At 40.5% G+C, this 19,106-nt stretch overlaps 1 protein-coding gene across 6 annotated transcripts in view; it reads left to right on the top strand.

Annotated features, from left to right (window-relative positions):
• The window catches only part of ALMS1 (ALMS1 centrosome and basal body associated protein), a 221,754-nt gene extending 203,486 nt beyond the window's left edge, over positions 1-18,268 (top strand). For 4 of the 6 annotated variants that reach the window (XM_065526944.2, XM_065526945.2, XM_015433540.4 and 1 more), the window contains 7 exons: positions 7,779-7,899; positions 9,060-9,263; positions 9,577-9,818; positions 10,574-10,757; positions 11,605-11,668; positions 16,829-16,928; positions 17,924-18,268. In XM_065526944.2, the coding sequence (XP_065383016.1) occupies positions 7,779-7,899; positions 9,060-9,263; positions 9,577-9,818; positions 10,574-10,757; positions 11,605-11,668; positions 16,829-16,928; positions 17,924-17,968 (960 nt within the window). In that variant the 3' untranslated portion in view covers positions 17,969-18,268. Of the gene's footprint in view, positions 1-7,778; positions 7,900-9,059; positions 9,264-9,576; positions 9,900-10,573; positions 10,758-11,604; positions 11,669-16,828; positions 16,929-17,923 lie in introns of those variants that run through there. The other 2 variants (XR_012422187.1, XR_010580408.1) reach the window with 2 other exon arrangements.
• The last annotated feature ends 838 nt before the right edge of the window (positions 18,269-19,106 follow it).

Genomic DNA, 19,106 nt, shown 5'->3' with positions numbered 1-19,106 from the left:
CAAAGAATAAACAAATGTATAGGGCTACTTCCAGGTCATCATTTTTCAAAGCTGATAGAAAAACCTTTGGGAAACATGCTGTCTAGCTCTGTCACGCTCTACAAAATTGTATGATCATTTGTCAACCTTCTGGTTTTCCTATGAGTTAATTGAGTGTTTTAGCTCTTGGTTCATTTTCTTTCTGTCCAACCCAAAGCCCTACCGTTATCTGGGAAACTTTATTGTCCCATTAGAGTTTTTTGACCTCAGTTGTAATGATCATTGACCGTAATAATTTCCACTGCATTTTAGCCATACATTCTCTTAACTATTGTTTGAATTTTGGATTCACTCAAAATTGTTTGTTCTCTGCAATCTTTACTTCTTCACATACCAAAACAAATTTTTCAAGAACCTGTTATGCAGGCACAGCACATTGTTAATTTTCTGAGGAAGATTTTCCATAGTTTTCTGATCAACCACACTGGCAGAAATAGATAACTAGTTCTAATTTACAAAAGGTAAGTAATAGTTACCACCTGAGTTCCTGCTTCTGCAACCTTTTTTCACTAGGAATTAAATGTATGTCAAAGCATTATTTTTTGGACAGACACTTGGTAATTATGTCACCCCTTGTTGGTGATTAAATTTTATTGAAAATATACTTGCTAGTTGACACAGTTCTAGAAACTTTTCACAAGAAAAGACAGTCTTTTGGTGCCATAGACTATATTTCTCATTTTGACTCTGACCGTTTTATCAATGTGTGTCTCTGGTCCTAAACCTGAGTGATTATAAATGAATTAGCATAAACCCATGCCTCTAAAGGAAAAGCATTCCCAGCAGGCACCTGGCTAGCTGAAGGCCAGCAGTACCAATCCTCCTACCTGAAGAATAGCAGTGTAGGGTCACATCAGAAAACATGGCCCTTTTCCTATGCTGGATTTGTTTTTCTAAGCTCAGTTTCCACCTAACAAGTAATTTTTTAATGAAAAGCTTTTGTTTCTAGGTCTGTCTCATGTCTTTAATCAATAAATATGGGAATGAGTCTCATTTAGTTCTTAAATAAGCTAAAGAGTACTACAAAAATCCCGAAACATCTCTGAGATGGTGTGGTTACTTTCTATTCTTAGTCTCGTGTAAGACAGCAACAGGTGAGTTTGCTCTCATAATGGAAATTAAGGCAGAAGCAGCCAGCCAGCATATATTTCCTTCCAAGATTGTGTGCAACAGAAAGCCTAACCCATGGTGGCTGACAGTGTCATTTAATATATAGTCACCTAAAGCTTTATGTGTCAGCTCCATTGCAGTGGGCTACTCCACACCCAAGCCTGAGGGATGAGGAGATTATTAGAGGAGAAGCGTGGGACTCTCCCACGGACTAAGGAAAGTGGACCATTGTGGTTTACCGACCGCATGTATAAATGGATTCAGAAGGAAAAAAAAAAAGTTCTATCCCATGATGGGTCCTCAGCACAAATTGTGGGACACGAGTGCAGGTGTGTGCATTGTGATTATTGCGAATCTGTGGATGGATTCAAAAATCACATGGCATGGTTTTGATAGTTTGTGCTTGGCCCAGCTTTAGAGTAGTGCTCCATCACACCTACAGCATTTAGTGCCCACCTTTTTGTTAGGATTGTTTGTTGTTTATTACATGAAAACAACACTGTTTATCACCTTCCAAAGTTGGTCTTTTTCTGATTTCGGTAACATAGGAGATGCGGAACTATACAGTATAAGCTTTTGTTCTCCAAACAAGACTTCATAGTCCACATTTTTTCAGTTTGCATACAATAAAGTGCATTTTATGCCTTTCTTGACTTATTTCCCATGCCGTAAACTTCACCTGTTTAAAGTATACAGTTTATTGGGTCTTGTTATGGTCACAGAATTGTGCAACCATCACCATAATCTGATTTTAGAACATTTTAAACACCCTCCAGAAAAATCCTGTAACCATTAACAATCAATCTTCATTTCCCCAACCTCCCACCTCTGCCACAGCCTGCAGGCAACCACTAATTACTTTCTGTTTCTATGGATTTGCCTATTCTGGCCCTTTCATATAAATGGAATCACACAGTCTTTTGTGACTGACTTCATTCACTTAACATAGTATTTTCAAGGTTCATCCACATCATAGCAGGTGCTCATTCCTTTTAACGGCCAAAGGACATTCCATTCTATGAATATACCACATTGTATCTATTCATAAGTTCATGGACATTTGTGTTGTTTCAATTTTTTTGTCTATTATGAACAAAACTGCTATGAACATTCATATGAAAGCTTTTTTGAGGGCATATGTTTTCATCTCGGGTATATACCTAGGAGTGGAATTAATCATACGGCAACTCTATGTTTAACCATTTGAGGAACTGCCAGACTTTTCCAAAATGATTGTACCATTTTACATTCTCACCAGCAGTATGTGAGGGTTTCAATTTTTCCACATCCTAGTAAACAATTGTTTTTGCCTCTCTCTTTGATTGTCATCTTCCTACTGGGCTGGATAATTATATTGGGTTGAGAGAGAATTTATTCTTAGACTGTTTTCTATTTTTAAATGTTTACCTTTTTATAGGCAAGCATTACTAAATGAAAAAGAATTTCAATGAAAACGGAAACATTCCAAGGCTTCTCATATAACCCAGTGTAATTGTGTGTTTTTTCACACCCTGTGGTGCACACCATGACTGCTTGTGTCCTTTGGAAGTGCAGGATGTTCACAGAAACTCAGACTTGGAAGGGACTCTTGGAGTCCTGTGATCCTACCCACTGCCATCAACACTTCTGCTGCATCTGCACCAAGTGACAGGCCACCCTCTAGTAGCTCCACCTCTCACGTGCTGCACCAAACGACAGGCCACCCTCTAGTAGCTCCACTTCTCACGTGCTGCACGAAATGACAGGCCACCTTCTAGTAGCTTCACCTCTCACATGCTGCACCAAATGACAGGCCACCCTCTAGTAGCTCCACCTCTCACGTGCTGCTTATGGGGCAGCAGTTCCATTTGCCTAAGGCTGCAGTTATCAAAGGCTTTAACTTAGATCCAATATCTCCTTGCATTGGAGTATCTGGCTCTGCTCTCAGAGCTGCTCTCCGAAGGCACAGGAAACAAACCTAGCCCTCTGCCTCTCGGGCCTCCTTTCCTGATGTGTTTTCTCTCAGGTCTTCACTCCATGAACCATTCCACATGGGCTGTGGTTTCTGCTCTCCTGAGTTTGGCAGCTTTCTTGGGTATAAGTTTGTTGGTGTCTTGTTTTTAAATATGTCCCTCTCAGCTAAGCTTGTTGTGCTTCAGGTAGTGAGAACGTGTTGACCAACACAACTTATCACCTTCATTCAGTGGCTGGACCATGTCTGTGGCCTAACGTATGTTATTCCTGTTGAACTCCTTAAATCTTTACTGCCACACCCTTCCCCACAAGTTTTTGTTTTGTTTATTCTCATTTCTTGAACTGGTAATACAGTACAACCACATGTACAAAATATTTGATCAGGAGTGTCCTTCCTACTCCTGTTCCCCAGCACCCAACACTCCTTCCCAGAGGTATACAATAAAATTTCATCCATTTTAAGTATACAGTTAACTTTTAGTAAATTTACAGAGTTTCGCAATCATCACCACAATCCAGTTTTAGAACATTTCTGTCATTACCAAAAGGTCCCTTGTACCCCTTTGCAGTCAATCCTCATTCCCAGCCCCAGGCAACCTCTCATCTGCCTTCTGCCTCTTCTGGAGATTTAATGTATATAGCATCCGATGTGGTCTTTTGCATCTGCCTTTTTTTGTTAACATAATGATTTCAAGGTTCATCTGTGCTGTAGTATGCATCAGTGGTTCCTTTTTGTTGCTGAATAGTATTCCATTTTATGGATATACCACATTTTGCTTATCTTTCAGTTGATGGACATTTGGATTGTTTGATTTTTTTGAATAATGTGAATGCTGCTATTAATACTTGTGTAAAAGTTTTGTGTGGGCATACATTTTCATTTCTTCTGGGTTTTTACTCAGGAGTGAAATTGGTCAGTCATACAATAGGTTTATGTTTAACTTTATCAGAAATTGCCAAAGTGTTTTTCCAAAGTGGCTGTATCATTTTACATTCTTTCCTGCAACGTGTGAGGGTTTCGGTTTCTCCACTTCCTTGTCAACACTTGCAGTTGTCCACCTTTTTATTTATAGCCATTCTACTGGGTGTGAACTGGTATCTTGTGAGTTTAATTTGAATTTCCCTAATGACTGATGATATTGAACATTTTGTGTGCTTATTGGCCACTCTTACATCTTCTTTGATGAAGTGTCTTTTTAAATCTTTTCACCCATTTTAAAATTAGGTTATCTTCCTACTGAGTTGAAAGAGCTCTCTATATACTCTGGTTACAAGTCCTTTATCAGATGTATTTTTTGTAAATAATTTCTCCCAGGTTGTGGCTTTTGAAGTGCAAATGGTTTTAATACAGTAATGACGAAGTCCAGTTTAAACTGTTTCTTTTATGGATTGTGGATTGTACTTGGGGTGTTGTTATATTCAAGAACTGTTTGCCTAACCAAAGTCACAGAGATGTTCTCCTATGTTTTTCATCAAAAGTTTATTGTTTTAATTATTATGTTTAGGTCTACAATCCATTTTTAGTAGACTTTTTGTGTGTGGTGTGTTGTCTAACTTCATCTCTTTGCATAGGGATATTTAATTGTCCCAGCATTATTTGTTCAAAAGAATATTATTTTCTCCAATTAGTTGCTTTGGCCCCTTTGTTGAAAACTAATTGATCACATATGTAAGACTTCATTTGGAATTTTCATTCTGTTCCATTGATATGTCTATATATATATATATATATATATATATATATATATTTTTTTTTTTTTTTTTTTTTTTTTTCCTTAAGACAAGAGTCTCACTCTGTTGTCCAGGCTGGAGTGCAGTGGTGCAATCTCAGCTTACTGCAGCCTTTGCCTCCCAGGTTCAAGCGATTCTTCTGCTTCAGCCTCCCGAGTAGCTGGGACTACAGGTGCACACCACCACGCCCAGCTAATTTTTGTATTTTTAGTACAGACCGGGTTTCACCACATTGGCCAGGCTGGTCTCGAACTCCTGACTTCCTCATCCACCTGCCTCAGCCTCCCGAAGTGCTGGGATTACAGGCATGAGCCACTGTGCCCGGCCAATCTGTATCTATCCTTATATCAATACCACAATGCCTTGATTGCTGTAACTTTTTAAGATTTGAAATCACGAAATGTAAGTCTTCTACCTATCTTTTTTTTTTTTTCAGTAACTTTTGGCTCTTGTGGTCCTTGCCATTTCCATATAAAGTTGAGATCATTTTGTAGATTTCTTGAAAAATGCTTGCTAGAATTTTGATAGAGATTGTGTAGAATCTACAGATTAATTTGGGGATAATTGCCATCCTAACAAGTTTGAGACTTCCAATCCATGTATGGTGAATGTCTCACCATTTATATTGACCTCTGATCTCTCCCAGCAATGTTTTCTAGTTTTTAATGTGCAAACCTTGCACTTCTTTTGTTAACTTTATTCCTAAATATTTTATTCTTTTTGATGCTATTGTGAGTGAGATAGTTTTCTTAATTTTATTTTCAGGTTGTCACTTGCTAGAACATAGAAATACAATTGATTTTTTATCTTATTAATCTTATATTCTGCAACCTGGGTAACCTTGGTTATTAGTTCTAGTTCTTTGTGGATTCCTTAGTATTTTCTACAGAGAAGATCATGTCATTTGTAAATAAAACCAGTTTTACTTCTTCCTTTCAATCTGGATTCTTCTCTTTCAGAGACATTTTATAAATAAAAAAGCAAACACCTACATATACTTTTTTAGTACCTAACATGCTTTCTTCCCTTCTTTTATAGCTGCAGAGAAGGTATAATGTATTTCATGTCAGTCACTTCTTTTTTATGTTCCTTTTTTTAAGGAGAAAATAAAAAGATTTTTTTTAACATCATGGTAGTCTCTAGTTTTATATTAGTGTTTTATATTTTACCATCTAAGTCATCTGTTCTTTCTAAAATGCAGATTTTGTTTCCATTTCTGGATGGGGAAACTGACACAAAGAGGTTGTGTCTTGCCTAAGTAGAGACTGCTAATAAAGGGAAGACCTGAAACTGGCCTAGCTGTTTGGAATCCTGACACAGAGCTTTTTTTTTTTTTCCTGCATCAAAGTTGCTGCCATTCCTCCTGCCTAATGAGCAGACCTTTACAATTGCCCCTACTAAACATGCTCTGATTTAGCCCATCATTCCTGTTATTACTTGGGATCCTGACAGAGGCTCTCTCTCTGATGAGTATTGTATGTAAATTCTCCTGTTTTCCCTATCTCTAAGACATTTATGTGTAAAATCTTAAGAAGGAATAGCCAGCACCAAACCCAGTGATTGCACACAGTAATTGCTTAGTAAATATTTGTTTTACTTAGTAAATATATGCACCACTCAGTAAAGACATCTCTCTGTTTTGAAATTATGTTTGGATAAGGTTGGTTCAATCCGTTATGATTCTATCAACTTGTATTATCATCCAACCCATATAACTCCATCTTGCCCTCAAAGATGCTATGAAATGTTTTGGCATTTTGTTCAAATCTAGGTACAGTATGCTACGTATTCTTTTGGTTAGCCAGTAAAATGACCTTATCTACTAGAGAAAACAAGGCTAACCTGGCAGGGCATGCTCTGCCTGCCTGACTGAGCCTGGCTTAAATCTGCTCATCTTTTTTTTGAACAGTTCCTAGCAAATTATCTGATTCGTAATGCATCCTAAGTTTTACATGTCATCAGTGTTCATCCCACTAGTTTGCAATGCCTACCTTTCTGACAAAGTATTTCCTTTCTTCAACTGTCTAATATAGATCTTCCTCACCAAAATTCTGTTACAAGTTTCTTTGTGACTCTGGAATATGGTTTATCTAGCTCAAGGGATCAGATATCCTCAGTTTCCCATCCTCACCCAGGCTTTAATTTACCTCCACCAGACCTGCCTAAGTAGAAAATTCCCTGGCATTTATTCAAAATATAGATGCCCAGACCCTTCCCCTAGAGATTCCAATTCATTATTCTGGGTTAGCCTCCCTCTGTCCTTATTAACGATGGAGATATTAACAATGAACAAGTTTAAGAAGTACTATTTTACACTATAATATTGTGTTCAGCTATATCTTGTTAATCTTTTTGTCATCTACTGACATTCCACCATCAGCTGCAATCTCAGAAATTGCCTTCATTGCTCTACTTGCTCTGAACATAATTAAAAGGGCTTTGGGACTCTCTAATACTTTTTGCAATACTCTACTCATCAGGACGTCTCACGAGCCTTGCAGGTCTTTGGTGTTTGTCTTAATATACGTGTCTGAGTCGGCTCTTAATTGGAGAGCACTGTCTTCAGTTCATCACTTTTTTTTACCTATCTCCAGCCCTCTTTATCTCACATGAAAATTATATGCAGGTGTCACTTCAGAGTTTCATTCTGAAGATACATCAGACTAATGTTTGGCTAGCATTCTCTTCAGAGTTTTTCCAAGCCCAGTGAAAATAGCCAGGCTTTTTTTGTCTTACCACCTTACAGCAGCTTCAGTCCTATCCAACTACAACATTCTCCCTATCACAGATACAAGGCAGCATGTTCACAGTATCTCAAGCTTCTTCTAAATGCATCTCAACAGTTTGAATTGGATTAGAAAGAGGACTTGTTGGCTTGCTTATCCTGTGGGTAACTGTGACATTGACTGCAGGTAATAATAACAAGATCTATTTTATTTTTCTAGGTAGCAAACCATGTGATTTCTTCTGACTCTATTTCCTCTTCTGCCAGTAGTTTCCTGAGCTCGAACTCTACTTTTTGCAACAAGCAAAATGCACACATGTTAAACAAGGGCATACAAGCAGGTAATTACTTGAATCTAAACTTTTTCATTGAAATACATTGAAATGGCTCTTAAACATATAAGATACTCAACCTCAATCATAATAAAGGACATGAAGATAAAACTATATCCAAGTGCCAGTTTTCATCTTATCAGATTGGCAAAAATTCAAGTTTGATGGCAAGTTTGTGGGCAAGAGTGTAGGGAAGTGGGTTCCCTTGTGTATTCCAGTGAGAGTAGAAGTTGGTTCACTATGAAAGACAATTTGAAAGTTCCTATCAAAATTACTTTCACTCAGCATTTTTCCTTTTGAAATGTCTGCTATATACTATGAATATGTGGAATTTAACCTAAAGATATACTTGCATATGTGCAAAATAGTGTACAAAATTAACCACTAAAACATCATTTATAGCAGGAGATTAAAATGAATTTAGGTGTTCCTCAATAACTGAATGATTACATAAATTATTGTATATCTAGATAATGAATGAAATTCTGCATAGAATGAGGAAGCTCTGGACTAACATGGAAAGATCTCCAAGGCATATAATTGATTTTAAGAAAAGGTACAGAACAGTGTATAGCATACTACAATATGAATTTTTTTTTTTTAATGAAAGAAATAAAGGAGGGAAGAGAATTGCTTAAATGTGCCAAATGAATTCTCTGGAACCATATGGGGTTGTGAACAGAATATATGAAGACCAGAAGTAGGAAGGAGGATTTTTAGCTATTGCCTTTCTGTTCCTTTTGGTTTCATAAAATAAAAATAAATAAACTTTCATCTTGATTTGTTTCTTCCCCTCAAATCCTGTCTTTACTTCTGTCAACCTCTCCCTTACCTGGGTGACTACCAAAAGGAATCTAAGTATTTATTGTCTTTCTGACTTGGGATCAGAGTTGAAATCCTTTACCCTTTGAACCCATATTTGTTCTTCTTTCCCTCTAATACCTAAAATGACTTACAAATAAAACCCTTTCTTTTTTCTTCTCCCTCTTTTTCCCTCCTACTCTCTCCTGTCCTTCCTTCTCTTCCTCTCTCTGTCTTCCCATCCCTCCATCCCACACAAAGGGATTGTATTTTTGAAACATTAAAAAGGGTTCACGTACTCACTTGAATAAACCTGTCAACTCAGCCTCAAGGTTACTCCCAGAGACACCTATGATCCTTCCCCTCAGGTAACTTGGAGATTGTGAACGGTGCCAAAAAACACACTCGAGATGTTGGGATAACTTTCCCAACTCCAAGTTCCAGCGAGGCTAAATTGGAAGAGGACAGTGATGTGACTTCTTGGTCAGAAGAAAAACATGAAGAAAAACTGCTCTTTACCAGTTATCCTGGAGACAGAAAGTTAAAAAAGAACAAGAAGAATTCTCATGAAGGTCAGTTTCTCATTCCAGATCTTGTAGTAAAGAAACTAGTGAATTTCAAGTCCCCTGCGATGCTGACTGTGTGTTTCCAAGTGACTCTATGTGGTCCCCACCTACCCCCAGCCACCACCTTGTCAGGTTTTCAAAGTCCAGCACTGCAGTTACACAGTCATCCCTGCAGTGAAACCAGACTCAAGGACACCCTGTGGCTGCTGACAACTGAGACCCTTGAGGGACTCTATTATATGCATGTCCTTGATGAGAGCTGGGTGGTGCTGTAAAAAAGCGAAAAATCTGTTTTCCTTCTAAAAACTATTTCCTGTAGGAGTTTCCTGGTTTGTTCCTGTGGAAAATGTGGAGTCTGGATCAAAGAAGGAAAATGTGCCCAAGACTTGGGGCCCTGGCGTCTCCTGGTTTGAACCAATAACCAAGACCAAGCCGTGGAGGGAGCCACTGCGGGAGCAGAACTGGCAGGGGCAGCACCTGGACGGTCGGGGCTCCCTGGCAGGCCCAGGCAGAGAGGATGGCAGAGACCCACTGAAGCCGTTTGTGAGAGCAACCCTGCAGGTGTAGTGACGTTGACTTAACTTTAGCCCTACGTGTAGGGAGAAGAAGGGCAAGGCACAGAGAAGCTGGCTGTGTCACTTGGTGAGCTGAGGTGTAGGCCCGAGACCCTCTTTTCTAGCACTCTGCAGTTCACCTGTTTTCACGCATGAGGGCTGGGTTTCTCATCGTCCGTCAAAGGCTGCCTTACTCTTAACCATAGATGGTGCATCACCCTCAGGATCTGGGGACAAGGCCACAGGAGGGAGGATTTGCAGTTCTGCTTATCGGCCTTGTGGGTCCTTGTGTGTGGAGGGCCCAGAGGCCTGACGCTTGTATGGCCTCATGTGTGTTCCTTCATGTTCTCAACTGCTGTTTCTGCTCCATGTCAGATTTAAAGGAAACCAAGTCTCTTCTGATATGTCCCTTGGGGGATAAAGGAAATGTTATTAATGATGTATTTGTTTGAACAGATCTTTAAAATAGCACTGTAGGCAGAGCTGTATTGCATTGATGTTTTGGAGAGTTGTAATTGCCATAGTCTTAGTTCCTGGCCTATGCTGAAGGCACGTCTTTGTTCACTGCGGGTTCCAAGCTGGAGCTCTCCCCCACAGAGAGGTGTCGGGAGATTTTTCAACTCTAGATATTTTCTCGGCATTTGAATCAGGCTTCCCCATACCTCTTGGGCAGGTGGTGTTTTTCCAGGCATTTGGAGAGTAGATTGCATCATTAATGTGAGGCTGAGCATTTTCTCTCTATTTTTTTTTTTTTTTTTTAAGGAATCGCTTCAGTTTCACAGACCTGACTTCATCTCCAGCTCTGGAGAGCGGATAAAGCGCCTGAAGTTAATAGTCCAGGAGAGGAAGCTGCAGAGCATGTTACAGAGCGAGCGGAATGTGCTATTCAATATTGACAGGGAACGGCAGGGCCACCAGAATCGCATGCGCCCACTGCCCAAGAGAGGTACGCCCTGCGCGTTCACTTTCCTATGAGTGGAATAGAGAAGGCAAGGTCTGCTGCTGTGCTGCAGAGCCCTGCTAAAGGCCAGGCCAGGCCAGTTACATGGGCAGACAGCGACCTTTTGCTTGCCAAGACTCAAACCTTAGCTATCAGAACCTCCCCCGCTTCGGCACATTCATGATCCAACTAAGCCCAGTGACTCTGGCCCTGTCCCTGCGTCTTAAACCAGCTTTGTGTCTGTGAGCAAGTTAGTTCCAAAAGTATATTGATTTTTCCTGAAAAGATGGGGCTGATTCCAGGCTTGCTTACCTCTTAGGATGGTAATAATTAGAATACTACTAATAATAAACACCTAGTCCTTACATCTTGCCCAGGCACTGTTCACATTAGTGCTTACAACATTCTCAGTAGATACTATTAATATATTTACTTTATAGTAAGAAAACTGAATCAAAGGGAGATTAAGTACCTCTCCCAAGATGACATACCCAGGTGTGCTGCTGTGGATCTGCATTCTTAACAATTATGATAATCAGACCTTGATAAAATAATGAAAGCTGTGAAGACTACAAAGCACTATCTAATTCTTTCATCCAACCTTACCTGGAAACTGGCCAGTTTTTTAATTCAAAGCCTAGTCTTTGCTACAGAGTGTTAGGTCCTTAGGGCCTTAGGCTGCTGTCCCTGTTACCCTAGTCTAACCCTGGCTTGCCTTGGTCATTGCTCCCCACCCAGTCTTGCCAGCTCAGAGTAGGGGCACGAAATCCTAGCAGCTCCCTCTCCCAGCTCTTGCACCATACCCTCTGGGTTAAGTCACAGTCCACTGAAAACCCTTTCTTCTCTTGCTTAGTCTTCCTGGCTGTCCAGAAGAGCAAGCCTATCAGCAAGAAGGAAATGATTCAGAGGTCCAAACGGTAAGACCAAGAAAACAAGAGTACGTATACAAGTGTAAAGCAGGCCAACAAGTGGTCAGGAGCTCTGGCTTGCACCCAGAATAAAGGCATTATGCTCAAGTTTAAACATTATGAGAAAGTTGTGAGAGTCATTTCTCACTTATGGCACTGAAAAAAAAAAATAGCACATCATGGTATGAATGACTCATATGCAAAAGATGAAAAACTCCTCACTGATTTGCATGCTTAGGATCCTTTTTATTAGAAACCTAAATTTAAATAAAGAATATTTTAGGCCAGGTGCGGTGGCTCACGCCTGTAATCCCAGCACTTTGGGAGGCCGAGGCAGGCGCATCACTTGAGGTCAGGAGCTCGAGACCAGCCTGACCAACATGGTGAAACCCTGTCTCTACTCCAAATACAAAAATTAGCCGGTCGTGGTGGTGCACTCCTGTAATCCCAGCGACTCGGAAGGCTGAGCAGGGAGGATCCCTTGAACCTGGAAGGCAGAGGTTGCAGTGAGCTTAGATAGCGCCACTGTACTTCAGTCTGGTAGTCTTAGAGTGAGACTCCATCTCAAAAAAAAAAAAAAAAAAAAAGATTATTTTGAAGTAAAATTAAATAAGTTTTTGGGCCTCACCTTTTATTTTAGCAATCCCATTTCTAGGAATTGATCCAATAGGGTGAGAAATAACAGTGTTCTCCAGAATACATTAAGTTAAACTTTTTTAAAAAATTAAATTTCGAAGCATGTGAACACTGTTACCACTTGTGGTCTTTAAAAATAAGTATTTGTGCCTATGTAGATGTGTATACTTTTAGATGCATAGAATGTTTCTGGAAGACAGAAAAAACTGATAATACTGATTGCCTTTGGAAAGGAGAACTGATATAGTAGATTTTTTGACTTTTTATAATTTTCGAATTTTGTGCCGTGATGAACGAACATTAGCTACTCATTAATTAATTGATTTGAGTGTTGGGTGTGGTGGTACATTTCTGTAATTCTGCCTACTCAGGAGTCTTAGGTGAGAGAATCTCTTAAGCCCAGGAATTTGAGACTGCAGTGAGCTATGATCACACCATTATGCTCCGACCTGGGTAACGAACTGAGACTCTGTATCTAAAAAATAATAAATAAATTTTTAAAAAATTAATTCATTTCAGATATTCATATATTGATCATGAGAATGCCAGAGAATAAGTTAAGGTTGACTTTTTTAGGCATTCATTGGAGACTTGCTTTAATAAGAATAGTTTCTTAGTTGGCATAATGCTTCTGAAGTAACGGTGCTTTAAAACCATTTATCTCATGGACTTGAAGCATTCCTCTTGAAATCTTGTTTTTACTCTCTATCTAGTCAGCCCTTATAGGCAATCCAAAGGAATGCTTTAGATGCTTTAGTCCAGTGGTTCTCAGAGAGTGGTCTATGGGGTCCTGGAAGTTGCTGAGACCCTTTCAGGCGATTTGCAAGGTCAAAATTAATTTCAGAATGACACCAGGATGTTCTGTGCCTTTTTTGCTGTGTTGGCTATTTGCACCAATGATACAATAGTAATGCGAGAGGAGTAAAACCATTGGTGTCTTATCACTATTCAAGACAGTGGCACCAAACGATACTAGTCTAGTAGGCATTGTGTCCTGCACAGCCTCCCGCCAGGAGTGTGATGGAAGAACAAGGAAACAGTGTAAATGGAGGTACACAGGAAGCACTTCCTTTGCACAGTGAAAGATGATGACTGTTTCAAGGAAAAGCACTTATGCCATGGTTTGTGTCGTGAGCTGAACCAGCTGCCTTTTTCATGGAACGTGACTTTTACTTGAAAGAGTAACTGACAGAAAACCAATTATTCTGACTTGTGTTTGTAACAGACATTTTCTTGAAAATGAAAAAGTGAGTCTGTGACTTCAGGAAAATGTCCAACGGTATCTGTTGCCAAAGAAAATGTGAGTTTTCACGCCAACAACAGAATTCTAGAAAACTTGTGTTGACCACCATGGGCTTGACGACTTCTTAGTACTTAGACCTTTCTGATGAGATAAGCAGTGACGTTAACAAATGTGATGTTTTTCATGTTACATAAATAAATTTGTCAACATTTGGAAGAGCTGCATAACTCCCTGGACCAGGATTTTCCAAATGATTGTTGCTTTTTGTTACAAAATCAGGGAATAGAAGATTCATTGAAATAGTACAAGGTAGACTGATGGATATTTATGTAACAGAATAGGAAAAGTTTACTGACATGTTTCCAGATTCTGCCTTGCAACTAATTTTTAATAAACTACCACTTGTCAGCCAGGCACAGTAGCTCACGCCTGTAATCCCAGCACTTTGGGAGGCCAAGGTGGGCAGATCTCTTGAGGTCAGGAGTTCACGCCTGGCCAACATGGTGAAACTCTTCTCTACTAAAACTACAAAAATTAGCTGGACGTGGTGGCGGGTACCTGTAATCCCAGCTACTCTGGAGGCTGAGGCAGGACAATTGCCTGAACCTGGGAGGCAGAGGTTGCAGTGAGCCAAGATCGCGCCACTACACTCCAGCCTGGGCAACAAGTGCGAAACTCTGTCTCAAAAAAAAAAAAAGAAAAGAACAGAAACTCTCACTTATCAAGTTTGGGTGTAGTATCAAAGAGAATCAAGAGTTACCCGAAAAGAATAGTGCAATAACTTCTCTCGTTTCCAAGTACGTGAACAATCTATATGTAAGCTGGATTTTTTTAATGCATACTTTAACCAGAGCAAGAAGGGACAGCATACTTAATACAGAAGCAGATATGAGTCCAGCTGTCTTCCATTAAACCAGACATTAAAGAGTTTTCAAAAAAATGTAAACAGTGCCACTCACTAAAATTTTTTGGTTTGCAAAACATCTTTATTTCTCATTAAAAATACAGGTTTCTTATGTTATTGTGTCACAGGCTTATTTTTATTTCAAGTGAATTAAAAAAAGTTTTTCTTAATTTTTAATTTTAATTTTTAATACAGTATCAGTAGATAAAACCTACATTGGGATCTTCATCGTTTAGGAGTGTGAAGGGGGTCCTAAGTCTAAAATATTTGAGAACCACTGCTTCATTCTAACTCAGTCACAAAATGAAATTAGGGAAATTATACAGGGTTTGTTGTGGGGCCGCTACTTATACTCTCACCTCAGCAAGAGCAGTCCCTGCGGTAAGGGCCTAGGAAGCTTGCCTACAGGAAGACAGGCAGGACGTCTTCTATAACATATCAATGCTTTCAACCAGAAATATACTTATATGGGTGATTTAGTGCCCATCTTCTGGAGAGACTTGAGTTTTTAAACTGGCACATTATCATTAGGTTACTTCTATTCATGTTTATTTCTTATGTGGCCTCTTTTCAAGGAAGTGATCTGTTTCCATCTGAGAATCTTAACTATCTTCTAGTAACTCTTAATATTTAGGAAAGTACAACCCAGACCCAGCAAGTTAGGGTCACAGCTGGGGTTAGAGCCCGGTGTTTGGCCTTCAATTGTGTCCTATTGAGGATTTGTATCTCTGGAGCCTGTGTTACTCATCTTTTGTCATCATCTGTCTCTACGAAAGATATTTAAAGGTTCCTGTGAGAAGGAAAGATTTCAAGAGGAAAGAACATAGCTCTTTTATTTGGAAGTACTTGTTCCAGAGTGGCCTTCAGGAGACACCTTCACCTTCTCTAATATGTTTCCTGCGGAGCCCTGCATCAATCTAGTGATTTGTTTTTTCCAGATTATAGAAAACTCTGGGAAATATAGAGAAAAGTAGAAAAAAGAAAATGAATATCACTTATCATCCTTCCATCTAAACATAATACTAGTCCTATTTTTGGTGGGAGGTGTGGGAATTTTGCAGAGACCTGCATAACACACACTTTCTTCCCTCAAATTGTAGATCATACTGCATATACAGGTTTGTATCTTGCTTTATTTTACTCAACATTATGTTGTGAACCTTTCCTGTGACATTCAAAATTCTGAAACTTTTGTTTCATGTACATGAAACATACTTGTAACATATACATTCCATTATACTTCATAATCTATTTAACTGTTGTTTTGTTGGAAACGTATTTACAATGAGAGTGCATTTATCAAATGCACATTTGTGTTTCTCCCAACTTAAAATCATTGCCACCCAACCCCTGCTAGAACAGATCCCATGTTTTTCACGTGGCCACAAGATGCTCTGCAGCCCGCCTCACCCTCACCCTGCCTGTTTCCCACCTATTCCTTTACACTCCTTTTCAGGAAGCCTCGACTCCATTTTTACCAATACCCATTTTCCCTGCCTTGAGTGTCTTCTGCCTTTCTCCCCATTCGCTTTCTGCTCTTACCTTTTTTTGTTTGTTTGTTTTGCTTTTTGAGATGGAGTCTCACTTTATCGCCCCACTGGAGTGCAGCAGTGGGTCAATCTTGGCTCACTGCAACCTGTGCCACCCAGATTCAAGCAATTCTCTTGCCTCAGCCTCCTGAGTAGCTGGGGTTACAGGCACCTGCCAACGCTCCCACCTAATTTTTTTTTTTTTTTTTTTTTTTTTGTAGTTTTAGTAGAGACGGGATTTCACCATCTTGGCCAGGCTGGTCTTGATCTCCTGACCTCATGATCCACCCGCCTCTGCCTCCCAAAGTGCTGGGTTTACAGCCTTGAGCTACCACACCTGGCACTCCTATCTATTCTTAAGACCCAACTTACCTCTAATTTCGTCTCTGGAGCCTTTCCCAGCCTCCTTCTATAAGACTGTTTCTTCTCTAGAACGTTTTATAGATGTGACCATTTTAGTACTTTCCCATAATTTTGCTAGTGTTTACAAATACAATAGTAACACTGTTCATAATCTTATATGGAAACCATCCATTTTTGCATGTAGATTAGAAAGCAGAAGTTCACCTTTCCCTGATTTATCTCACTCCTTTCCCCACTTTATCCCACTCCTTTCCCAGACATAAGCACTATTAGGATTTTATTGTGTTTGTATTTCTCTCTCTCCCTTTCCAGATTGTGAGCCCCCAGGCCAGAGTTCTCTGTGCTGGAGTTTCTAACGAGGCCCACGGCCTTTCTGGGAGGGATGAGCCCCTGGAGAGTGGGAGGCATAGGGAGGGCTGGTGACAGGAGATCTTGTGCCTCTGCACCCTGGTAACCTCCCCACTTTCTGTCCTTTCGCTGGTGCCATTTCTAAGGATTTATGAGCAGCTTCCAGAAGTACAGAAAAAGAGAGAAGAAGAGAAGAGAAAATCAGAATATAAGTCATACCGACTGCGAGCCCAGCTATATAAAAAGGTCAGTGGGTCCTCTGTCTATAGTGGGATGGATCAGGTTTATTGGGGGAAAGAGAAATGGAGAAAACATGTTGCCTCTTGAGTATACAGTCAGAATGAACCACATTTGAGGAATGAACTTAGAATGCACTGGACCAGTATTGAAATTTGGAAGAAGGCATCTGTAATTAGACTTCAAATCAGGTTTAGCTCCCCATCCATAATTGTGTAAGGCCCTTTCCATGCATTAATTTGGAGTGAAACCAAATTTCGCACACAGGAGTTCATTAACATATCATGGTGGAAATATCAGAATTATCAGGTTTCCATTCCAGAGTCCCAGGTGGTGACTTCATGCCCCTCACTGGTGAGTCAGATACCTCCAGAACTGTTAAACTGGAAAACGTTTGACTGAGGCATAAGAGTTGTCCACTTGGATGGCCCGAGGCCTCCAACTTGTCACCATTCCCTGCCCATAGTCCCAGTGGAGTCAGCGGTGCTGTTAAGTCCAAGAAGCTCACGGGACAGCATTGGTGCTACCAGTTAATTCTCTGAGAACCCAGACCGGTTCCTGTGCCTGAAGGGCCATATCCTTCACTGTACTTGTTTCCTTCTCACCCCCTCAGTCACCGGACTGATGTGGGATGGGAGCTGCTTCTGGAGCAGGCCCCAGAACCCAGGCGGGTGCCTCAGGTGGGAGGCCCCAGGCACCACACCGCCTGTCTGCTGCGTCAGCATCGCAGGGCCAGGCCTCTCCTTATGCTGCTGTATGTGGGAACTGATGGATTATCTGTGTCTGTATAGAAGTAATAGATATTGATTACAGATCCTCTTTCCTGAATCTTTCAGGAAGCATTTTTTATATGATGACCATAGTTTCTGAAGCAGAGTAAAATGAATAAGACTTGAGTAGGACCACACTGATTCTCCTTGGTGACATGGCTGCGGGGAGGAGTGGCATCTGCCTCTGGTGACAATAATATCTAACTTCTTTCCTGCCTTTTCTTTCTTCTACAGAGAGTGACCAATCAACTTCTGGGGAGAAAAGTTCCCTGGGACTGACACAAGTTTATTTTCCTCAGAGCCTTGGAATTCTATTTTATGAATCTAGAGAAGCACAATCCTTACTTTTGTGAGTCTGATTGAATAAAGCTTATTCTTTGTCCATGTGTACTTCAGAAATAGTACCTTCTAAAGAGTCTGGAGCAGAGTGGTGATTACAATTCCTAATGGTTTGGGAGCAATACTTTCTTCATAGTGGCCTGTCCATTGGGCTCTGTGTTACAATGATATGATCAGTTCTCAAGAGTGCGTCCCTTTTTGTATGTGTTTTTATACTTTTAGAAAATAAAAACTTGAGATTAACTCATAGTAAACAATTCTTTCCCATCTGAAGAGGTGCAAGGAGCTATGCATTGTCTCCACCGAGGTGTTTAAATGCATCAGTTGAGGAAAATGGGCTTTCAGAATGAAATGTAGTCTGTCTCTAGAAACACAGTGTGCTGTAGTGGGAGCACTGTTGTGGGCTTTGAGGAGCGGGTGTCTGGTTAGACGCCCACCGGGTGTACCCAGAGGCTGCTGCGGGAGAGGCATCTCGGATCCAGAGCCTCCTCTCAGCCCCAGTCCAGCTCCCACAGGGACTCTGTGTAGGCTGGGGAGAAAGGCCACCAGCCTTGGCTGACGGATCTTCCTCCACCCACACTCTCGGTTTTGGGATTAAAGCCTCAGGCCATTTATCATTACACGTGAACCCAACACTTACAACATAAAGAAGGACAACTTCTGAAAAAGATGAGTCGATGACTGAGATAAAGCACTTAACCCAGTAACTGCATCAGAATGTAACAGGATTTTTTTTTTCACGTGGCCTGAAATTACAGCTGAGGCCCAAAGTGATGGAGGAAGGTTTTCAACAGCCTCACTCTAAGTTCAGCAAATCCCAGTACTAAGGTTGGCAAGGGCCAGTCGTCCACTAAGAAGGCTTCCTGGGAGGCTGGATCCAAGCAGGCCCTGCCCTGAAGCACAGTTCAGAGCTTTCAGATCCTGCCCCCTGGGTTCCCTGCCAGGAAGAGGACACTGGGAAAAGAACCCATGGTGCATGAGGTCAACTGCTAGTTCTTCCCTTTCTTGCTAGGCAAGGTAATTAAGCACTTTTGGCCAATTTACCTGTAAAATGAGAGGGTTAATACCGCTAAGCCGC

This window comes from Macaca fascicularis, chromosome 13 (genome assembly GCF_037993035.2).
Source record: "Macaca fascicularis isolate 582-1 chromosome 13, T2T-MFA8v1.1".
NCBI lineage: Eukaryota > Metazoa > Chordata > Mammalia > Primates > Cercopithecidae > Macaca > Macaca fascicularis.
The sequence above is the reverse complement of the archived record's forward strand: the minus strand, read 5'-3'. Positions and strand labels throughout refer to the sequence as shown.